This window comes from Lytechinus pictus, chromosome 2 (assembly GCF_037042905.1).
Source record: "Lytechinus pictus isolate F3 Inbred chromosome 2, Lp3.0, whole genome shotgun sequence".
Taxonomy (NCBI): domain Eukaryota; kingdom Metazoa; phylum Echinodermata; class Echinoidea; order Temnopleuroida; family Toxopneustidae; genus Lytechinus; species Lytechinus pictus.
The window spans coordinates 23,161,548-23,172,082 of record NC_087246.1 but is presented as its reverse complement, the minus strand read 5'-3'; the positions used below and the strand labels follow the sequence as shown (position 1 = coordinate 23,172,082).

Sequence of the window (10,535 nt, the reverse complement as noted above, 5' to 3'; positions counted from 1 at the left end):
ATCCTTACAAGTTTTGTAGCAACATATAAAAATGAGAATATTGTTTTTTTGTTTCAAATAGGAATTCGCAAGTTAGCACGTAAAATGGGTGAAAGGGGCACAGAACACGTTCGTGTGGAGCACTTTTCTACGGTAAAGGGGGACTGATACGAGATAGGGCACTTACAAGAAAGCAAGGGCGGGGCAAGGGGGCACTTGCTCACACATAAAACGGGTCCTTCTCAAGGAGCACAGAACACGTTCGTGAGGGGCACTTTTCTTGGGTGAAAAGGGGCACTGATTCGAGAAAAGGCACTTACAAGAAGGCAAGGTGGCACTTTCTCACACATAAAATGGGTCCTTTTGAGGTGAAAGGGGCACAGAACACGTTTGTGAGGGGCATTTTTCGGAAAAATTGGCAATGATACAAGAAATTGCACTTGCTAACACATAAATCTTGTCCTTCTCAGGTGAAAGGAACACAGAACACGTTCGTGAGGGAGCATTTTTGCTTGGTTTTGTATAAAATGTGAATATTTTGTGAACGAATTTTGTTTTTCAAATGTCCGCGAAGTTTGGACACTCCATCATACATTAATTTCTGATAATCAAAATTGTTTTCTTATGATAAGACGTAGAAAAAAGAAAAGAAAATGAAAATAGTTAGTATAGGCCAGTGTTCAGTATGTTAGGTTAAAGCAAAGAGCTAACGTATTAGCTCCATGGTTAAAGGCTTTAAAAAAAAAAAACAATATGTACTTTTCGCCCTTATCGTTCCCCCCCCCCCCTTCTCTTTCCATCATTCCCTCTTACACGCCCGGCTTTTGTGATTTCCCCTGAATAACATCCTTCAAACGCTCTGATATTTCCGGAACGACCTTTAATCAAAACAGTAAGCCGAATTCATTTTTAGAAATAACTATTTCGGAATTTTTTAGGCCCGTTGTTGAAGCCTGATCAGAACACACAAACAACTATGTTATAATGAAAAGGTTGATACTTGTTTTATACGCAGCAAAATGTGTATCTCCGATTTAAGGAATTTATTTTCCTCATAATCGTCAAAGGAGACGCATAGCTTCTCTTAAAATTATTACCAAAGTATTTCTTTTCATTCGTCAACCATTCTGTACATAATGACGCTGTTACAGTTATCCATCATTTTGCTTTGTAGCGTTTTAGCGGTGTCCCTGAAAAGTATCTGGCCAGATAATGGCAACAGTGGGATACCAACACCAAGTCGCGTTGTTCGCAACAAAGATTCTCTCAAGAACTCTGATTGTTCTGTTGATTTCCTGGATAAAATGGTCGATTGCTCACAGAGGCAGTTGAAAGATGTGCCCAGTGATCTAATTCTGGATCTTCGTTCACTTGACCTAACATCAAACCTGATCCGAAGACTGAGGAACGCGTCTTTCGTCCGGTACTCTCTTTTAGAAGTACTCAATCTGTCTAACAATCTCATCAACATAATAGACGTAGGGGCTTTCTTTCCCCTTGAACGACTAACCGTCTTGATACTTGACAAAAACCCCATTCATATACTTCCCAAGAGTGATTTATTTCGGGAGTCCAAGCGATTATCAACGCTGTCCATGTCATCTTGCAATTTAACGTATTTCCCAAATGAAACCCTTGGATTATTGCCTCAGATAAAAGTTCTCATATTGTTTGATAATGAACTAACATATCTAAATATTTCGAAGTGTCCCGAAGGAGCACTGACTCAAATAAATCTCCGGCTTAACTTACTTCAGGAATTGTCAGCTGAAAGTCTACGATTGCCCTGCAACACATACTCGCTTTTACTATGTCAGACTACTTACAGGAAAATTGATGCCGCTGCTATTGCCAGTTTGCCCATTCGTTCTTTGTCATTCGAGCTTGTGCTACCGGGACCAGGGTTAACATTTGAAGTATGGGAACAATTGTTTACAGGTATAGCTTTGTCGGAGATAGATAATCTGGACCTTGTGAATGCAGTCCTGGTCGGCGATTTACCCCATGACTTCTTTGATCCATTGAGGGGTAAGAGGCTTTACCTATACATGTACAATGCTTGGTTCAAACTATACCCATCCATTTTTTCCAGTCTCACAGCTGTTTATAAGATGAAGATTTATAGCCTTGATATAGACGTTCTACAGCCATCTTTCTTTGATGGTATGAGCGAACTTCACAGCCTTTCACTTGTTGCCACAGAAATGACGCAATTAAACCCCTCGGGGGCACGTTGGAACATTGATCTAACAGAATTGGATTTGTCTGAGAACAATTTGGTAATGTTAAATAACCAAGCATTCTGGGGTCTGTATAACCTTGCATACTTAGACCTGACTTACAACCCTATGTTAGCTAATTTTCCATCTTTACCATATGTTATTGGACTTCAGAACCTACGAACGTTGATTGTTTCCCGTACTAGAATTTCCAAAATGCGCTTAGATACACTATTTCTTGAAAACTTTTTATTCACCTCAAGGCCATACGACTGGGATCGCTCTGCATCTGCATTTATTCCTGGCCAAACGTTTCAGTATACACCGTCCCTCAAATTTATCAATTTAACTTCCTCGTTTGTTGTAATGCGAGAGCTGTGGGATTCGTCTAGGAATATCTCCCTCTTTAATGGACTCAACAAACTAACTTATCTGGGACTGAAACAAAATCGTCTTCAGAGGATACCAGCAGGGGTCTTTAAAGACCTTTCCGCGTTAAAAGTTCTAGATTTGACAGATTGCCAAGTTTCTGCAATAGATTCAGGGTCCCTTGATTCACTGATCTCATTGACAGTACTCTTTCTGCAAGATAATAATTTACAAATACTTCCAATGCATGTCTTGGACAACCTGATACATTTGAATATCTTCTCAATAAAAGATAATGCATTGTTTTACATTGATGAATATTTTTTCAATAGCACACCTATGATAACATCATTAGATCTTGGTAGAAATCAACTAAGCGTTTTCAATAAGACAACGTTTTCCCGAATATCAAGCACGCTATCTTCAATCGATCTGTCGCAAAATCCGATCGAATGCTCTTGTAGATCAAAGTGGTTGATCAAGTTGCTGCGTGGAATTAAGGAAGTTCAAAACGTGAAGCAAACAACATGCTCATATGTATCAGAGAAACCTTTCGGGGGAGAGGAACTGGTGTCCATCCATCCAGACGATCTCTGCTTAAAAAAGTTTGTTATTTCCGTTCCAGCAAGTTTCTCTATACTATGTGTCATTATCATCATTGTCATCACGTATCACTTCAGATGGAGTATAAAGTACAAGCTCTTCCTGCTAAGACTTGCTGTTTTGGGATATGAAGAAATCTTGGACGAAAATGAACGAGATGATTACGATTTCGACATCCATGTCATATCGACAGACGATGATTTCATGTGGATACAAGATCACTTGAAACCAACACTTCAAATGATCCTTCCGTACTATGAGAGAAGAAGAATAGTCTTCACTGAAGATGATCTTCCCATTGGAAGACATCGCTTAGAAGCCATTGATGATGTCCTGACTAGAAGTTTCAAGGTCCTTGTGTTGATGAGCAAAGCTGCCATTGCTGATGACTGGTTCCTGACATGTTTCCGTATGGCAATAGATCAAGGGGACGATACCCAGACGGAGAATATTGTTCTGGTGTTCCTGGAGAATATTCAAGAGGATGAAATGCCATTTCTTGTAAGGTTGTATATGGGAGGTCAAGGACCGTATCTACAGTGGATGGAAGATGATGAAGAGGGGCAGGAATACTTCAGAAAAAAATTGTTCAAATATATGTCTGTGAACCGGAAGCGTAACTATCTCATACCTCCAGAATGAGAATTTCATTTTGTTATATTACTTTGCTTAATTAACACAGTATATTTCAGTTCCTTTGCTCATTTCCAAATCTCAGTTCTTTAGCTCCATCATGTCCATCTCAACGAAGGAATGCTTGAGGCATTTCGTGATAATCTTTACAATGTCGACATTATTATGAGTCCGAATAATTTTGGATATTTTTTTAGTCATTCATTGCTTATAAATTATGTTTTATATACGTCTATTGTATAGACGTAGAGATTTATGAAGGCATTTTACTGTGATTTCAAGAACAAATATTTTCCGCTTGCTTTGATATTGATAGTGATTTGGTTTATATATTCCACTTAGCTACTCTTACTCTGATTCGGCAAACCTACAGATAGTACGGGATCCGAGAAATGAACATTTTTTTAAGGAAAGAGCAACAAAATAACTCATGGGAAAGAGACACATATCTCACCAACACATTAATGCGAGCGCGAAGCGCGAGCTGAAAAAACAACAAAAAGGTACCTGTTTAGGATACATATCTCACTAAACAGATAATGCGAGTGCAGAGAGTGAGCTGAGATTTCTTTATATTTTGACGTGAAAGCTTGATATTCTAAGCAATTTTGGTGCCAATGATTAAGATGGGTATCTAAAAGAACAATTGATGCGAGCGCGAAGCGCGCGAGCTGAAATTTTTGATATTTCGATCTGAAAAAACACAGTTTATAGAGGTTTTTGATAAAGAAAAAGACATATATCCAATAAACGTTTATTTAATCATGAAAAGTATGGGTTTTTGATAAAGAAATGATGCGAGCGCGAGCTGAAAATTTGTATATTCCAATCTGAAAAGCGGACATTTTGAGCACGATTTTAAATTAAGGACGAGTTGTGTATCTCAATCTCGCTTGCCGATTTTTCTGTGTAACATTACAATCTTATTTTATTTTTGCACATCCGGAATTATTGGGGGGGGGGCAAAACGTTATATCACCCCCCCCCCCCCTCCCCAATATTTTCATTGGTGAAAATGAAGGATCGACGCCTCTGTCTTCAGTACTTTTCCATAATTATGGAAATATACAGTAAGAAAAATAATGGTCCAGCACAAGGGAAAAAGTCAGTATTGCATTTTGTGGATCTGAAATGTTGAATGCTTTACCAGAAAACATCAAATGTAGAACACCAGTTAAAATTCATTCTAAAAATCGCTGAAGAAGAAAATCATGCAATAATTTAATGAAAATTACTCAAATGTTTCTATAGTGTACCAAATTATGTATGTAGATATGTAAGTATGTGTTTGTTTTAGTACTCCAATTGAATTAGTTGTAAGTATATTGAATGTAGTCCTATAGTGAGCATGTATCCATTTATTTGGAAGAGTTATATACAGGGTGCCACACCCGATTAGCAGCTATTGCTATTTTGTTATCCCCTTTTACCAACTAGTTTTTCTCTCTCTTTTGTACATCAGTACAATTGTCTTTGTATAAATATGTTTTTTGGTAATAAAGTTTCAACTTCACCTTCAACTAGACTCTACAATCCTCCTAGAATGAGAACCTTAAAAAATACATTATCCATGCATCGTCTTGCCTCCTTTCAAAATATCCTCACTATAAAAAAGTATTAGGTAAAATTTTTACCACCACGGGGGTAATTATGTGTCCAACCAATTCGGGGCAGTATTTTACCCAATGTGGGAAGCATAAAAAAACATAAAAAACAAGCAGCAATTACTTTAGAATGGGCAAAATTTTCATCACACTGAATAAATAAAAATGCCCAAGAGAAATACCCAATGTTGGTTGGAGACATAATTATACCTCATGGGGCAATTTTACCCAATATTTTTAGAGTGCTGTCGCCGCAACTGTGTAGGCCTATTCTTTTCATTCGGTCCTCTTGAACGACTGGTAGGCCAATACCTCAGTCATTTTTCCCCTACGGCGCGGCGGTCGTACGACGAGTCGAAAACAGCCGTTTATTAATTTGTACCAGCTTCACAATAGGTGGTTTTAAGGGGAAAAAATAACAAAACGGCTGTTTTCGACTCGCCGTACGGCCGCCGTAGGGGAAATATGACTGAGGTATAATTACGAATATTGGTGAAGCTGATTTATAGTGCTTTTTAAACATATAATTTGCCGCAGATGGAATAATTATTTCAATTTTAAAAATTATTGGGGGACAAATCAATGTTTGCCCCAAAAAATATCATTGGGTGATCGACCAATGCATCCCCAACGGATCAATGCCTCGTTTAGTGGATTTAGGTTGTTCATTTTAATCAAGGGAGGTAACACATATAGCTTGAGTCATTTCCTTTTCAATTGAATTACGGGGGAAACATAGAGCGATGTGACTGGTTGTGGAAAGTATCTTTTAGATTGCTAAAAAAGCATGAATGCTTGTAAGCAAGCGATCTGAGGATCGACGACTTGCGGTCCTCTCCGAGGGACCTGGTTATGAGGATTAATGCCTTACCAAAGGGTATACTAGCGCACCACGTGGGAATCGAACCCAGGTCACCGGAATCCGAAACCCCGCTCTACCATGTCTACCGACTGAGCTCTGCTTTTATCCCTTTTCATTTCTTGAATTTTCCGCCTCTATCACTATATACTTCAAAATATTAGGGACAAGAGACGGGAATAGTCGGGACGGGAATAGGGAATAGACACACCTGGATCCTACAATCAACGTTAAGTTTTATCATCCGTGTGTGACGGTGCCAATGTCCCTATGCTTTCTCCTGCTTTCGAATGTTCAGTAAGTTGATTTGGTAAGTTCTATTGCAAAGTTTATACTTGATAGATAAACATGCGGTATCCACAAAATTCTTAAACGACATTTAAAGAAACTTCATCGCCGATTAAGTGATCGCGACATTGAAACGTGCATTCGACGGCACAATGTACTACAACATTTGCCTGATTGCCGGTAGAACTCAAGTACTTAAATGTTTTCCAGCCGGTAACAGACCGTGAAACTTAAGATGGCGCCGCCGAACGATCGAAACTTTGGTATCTCATTACGTTACCGTTATGTTTGAGCATGTGGGGTCCATGGTTTGAGCATCGTTAGAATGTCCACAAGAATACCGTTTTCTGACAAATTTGCCGAGCTGAGATTGAAAACATAAGGGAATACATCCGTTGGTGTGAATGTTTCCTTAAAACTTCTTGTCTTAGCAATGATGAGAGAGAGTCGAAGGTCCCATTGTCTAGTTGACATGGTTTTAGTCGCTACCTCACAAGGTTGCATATTCTGAGGCGAATTCCATCTAATCGTTAAATTATTTGAATTAAGAGGATTCAGCAAACATACTGAAATCCACAATTGTTGTTCAACAGTTAACAGGTAACATGATTGTATACAATAGAACTAGAATTCCGACGAGGGATATTGAGAGTTTTCAATATCGCGCTTTAATCAATTCAGATCAACAGGGAAGTGTAACAGGTAAGACTGGACCGTAGGCGATATGCAAACTAAAGCAATTGAATCAAAAATAAGAAATAGAAGAAGTGGGAGTAAAAATACATGTCAATATTTAACCCAATATTTAATTGAATACTCATTAGATCGACCAAGATGAATTGAATTTTGTCATTGGGGATACATCTTTAATAAGCCTATTCAGTGTACATATGTTAATGAACAACGTATAATATACAATACTTTCGTTTACATTTTAATGAATGTAATTAAATATACATTTTTGTTTAAAATAGGATGACTACTTGTCTGATGACCTGTAAGATTCAATTTTGTGCAATTAGTTTCATCAGCAGTAACTGTCAAATGTAAACCAATCTGAGAGTGTATGTTATTATTCATATTCATATCTTCTTTTATATACGTCAGCTTAGACCGATTAGTTTTGCAAGTCTAATTTTTTAAGTTGTATACGAAAACATGATACAAGAAAATGTAGAGAGGGGATATAGAGTGTGTATGTTTTCCTGAACGGTGTAATCCCCCCCCCCCCTCCTCAAACATGTCGAAGGACACAAACATGGATGAAGAGAAGCCAATATGAGAATTACCAAACCAAAAACGAAATACCTCAAAAGATCATTGAAGTATAAAAAGCCATGGCTTACAATGCATTTTTTATCCACTGGCGTACAGATTGGGGGTGGGGGTTCTTGCCCCCCACCCCCCCCCAAAAAAAAAAAAATCACGACCAAGGAAAAAAAGGAAAAAAGAAAGGAAAGGATAAGGATAAAATATGATTTTTATTTTCTGAATATTATGACAAAATCTATCACAAACTTGGATTTTTCTAATAAAAATTTCGAAATTTTGAGCCCCCTTAATTTTTTTGGCCCACTACGTCACTGATGAATCACTCCCTAATATTATTAGTTTAAAATCTAAGATGGTTGAGTCACAAAGAGTAATTATTATGGTTAAACATTGTCTTTAGTTCATTAATGATAATGATAGTGATTTTATTGTTTTTTTAGGGGGAGGGTGTCGTCGTCGGAATATAAATAAAACTCTCATTTAGGAAATGTTTCTGAAAATTCTGTTAACGGGACCCCAAGTGGTTGTCTTTTAAAGAAAGTTAATATCTTACTTTCGATTTAATCATAAGAAGATTGAAATTCATTTGGCGGAAATACACTCTTCCTGTTATCATTTTAGTTTCTAGCAATAATGGTTACTTGTATTCCTGTTCGAACTCTGGAGTAAAACGCTGATGCTTATATAGTTTCATCAGGGAAGTGGGAGGTAGACTCCCCTGGTTTCATTCGTATAAAATTAATTCGGCTGTGAATAGAGAGTTGTTGACCACTTGAACTCTTTAACAGACTAGTCTATATCGCTTTATATTTAAAGAGAAATGTTAAGGACATTTAGCTCTAAATTCACAGTTCATATGACCAATATATCCACCGTCGATCTGGATTGATTTCAAATCTGTGTAATCTTGAGTGTAGATCGGCGTGTATTTTGTGTATTTTGAGTTTTTGTCAGACGTGTATTAATCAGATATGATTATTTACGTCTGGGACCGACCTTTAACGTCACCATCCGAAAGACGTGACCAGGGCTCGAACCTCTGCATCAACTTCCCCGCATAGCTTGGATTACAGGCGCACGCCACAACGCCCAGGGAAAGAGATATAATCGTATAATTCCTTTTCTGGCGAATGAGTATAAATTTTTAGGCGAAGCTTCAACGTTGTCTGTGGATGTGAGATTAAATTTTACCTTTTCACTCACTGTTGCAAACATTTATTTCAGTAGCATACAAAATGCAAGTGTAAATCCACATCTGTACCAGATGGTACGGTCTGTCGCTGACGGCGCTAGACTCGATTACTAGTTTTCGTCTCATTGCTAAATATTATCTTCCTGAATTTTGACCTGAGAGATTCATATTATGTGCAGGAAGGTTGCGGTCGTATCCCTTGAAATTTCCCACATTTGTTCACTTTGGAGTGATGACCATTTTTATTTTTTTTCTTGTAGGTTTTTCTGTGGAGGCAAAATGGTCTTCAGTTTTGGCTAATAACCTCTTTTTTGTCTTTCTTGTCAAGTTTTTCTTGGGACAGAATATTCTTTATTTGAGAATGAGCACCAACCTTCAAAAATTATCGGACTGCGGCACAGCGCATGATGAAGAACGACATGAAGGACGATGAAAGAGCAAATAATGTCGTAGTCCAAGTGCCATATTCGTGCATAAAGTGATGTGCCTATATAGTCAAGCACCTATACAGTACCATGGGTACAGCACCCCTATACAAGAAGAACGTTAAATCGGAAAGCTGTCCCTTGCTCGCCCTACTCCCTCTGAGGGTGACGTCACTCGCAAAAGATCTTGATTTACTCCCTAATGATTTTTTCCGAAATTCAAGTTAAAGATGTGTCCATTCTTTCACCTTGTCTGCCATGTGCATCTATGAAACAAAAACAGATGGGTGCATTGAAATCCTGAATATCCATGTGACCTTATTTGATCACCTATTTTTTAAATTGGCAAGGTTTATATATTTTTTTTTTCAGTGCTGTTTTCCAATGTAATTATATGTAGACAAAATAGCTATTGAAAGAGCGTGTTTTTGAAGTAAAAAAAAAGAATAAAGAAATCTATTATACGAATTCGCGTGTGTAAACAGCGATTTTAAGGATTCAATCACGTTGCCAATAAATAAATTTTAGTGATTATTTTCTTTCTCTTTACCATTGATTGAAAAAATGTAACACTGCAGCAAGAGCTGCTGGAACTGTCGATGACACATGGATCTGAGCTATTGTATAGCACAAATAGAATGCATAAAAATAAAGTAACAAAGAAAGCAACATCCCCCCCCCCCCTCCTCCTCCTCCCCTCCTCCTCCTCCCCGAAAAAGATGACCACGGAAATCAGGAGGATAAGGCAATGAACGTCTTCAACACTCGGGTTTTATATCTTTCTTAGAAAATTTGTGACTAAAAATCACATTACCTGTCAATATTAGTGTACATTAATAATTCAACGCGTAGGCTTTTATCAAATTATGAGAATTTGATCAATCTCCCGTTCAATCAACTAAAATAATTCGTCCTAATAAGCCCCAAATGGCGGATTGGTGCTTGCTTTTCTGATAGAATGACATCCAATTTGAAATCAAAGTCCTTTTATCGCTTTGTCTCACCCATTAGAGGTATTCCTAGCAGACGTGAAATTCAATAGGTGGGCCTAAGGGTGTGATAATGACCGTAGCTTATAATAGGACTACCAAT

The 10,535-nt window shown here is 37.8% G+C and overlaps 1 protein-coding gene across 1 annotated transcript; it reads left to right on the top strand.

Annotated features, from left to right (window-relative positions):
- The first annotated feature begins 1,115 nt into the window (after nt 1-1,115).
- Nucleotides 1,116-7,958, top strand: LOC129282819 (toll-like receptor 3). The gene has a single exon (XM_054918683.2). The coding sequence runs from the start codon at nt 1,116-1,118 to the stop codon at nt 3,810-3,812; it is 2,697 nt and encodes an 898-aa protein (XP_054774658.1). The 3' UTR covers nt 3,813-7,958.
- Nucleotides 7,959-10,535: the final 2,577 nt, after the last annotated feature.

Coding starts and splice junctions, on each gene's coding strand:
- LOC129282819 (XM_054918683.2), top strand. CDS start 1,116: ATGACGCTGTTACAGTTATCCATCATTTTGCTTTGTAGCGTTTTAGCG.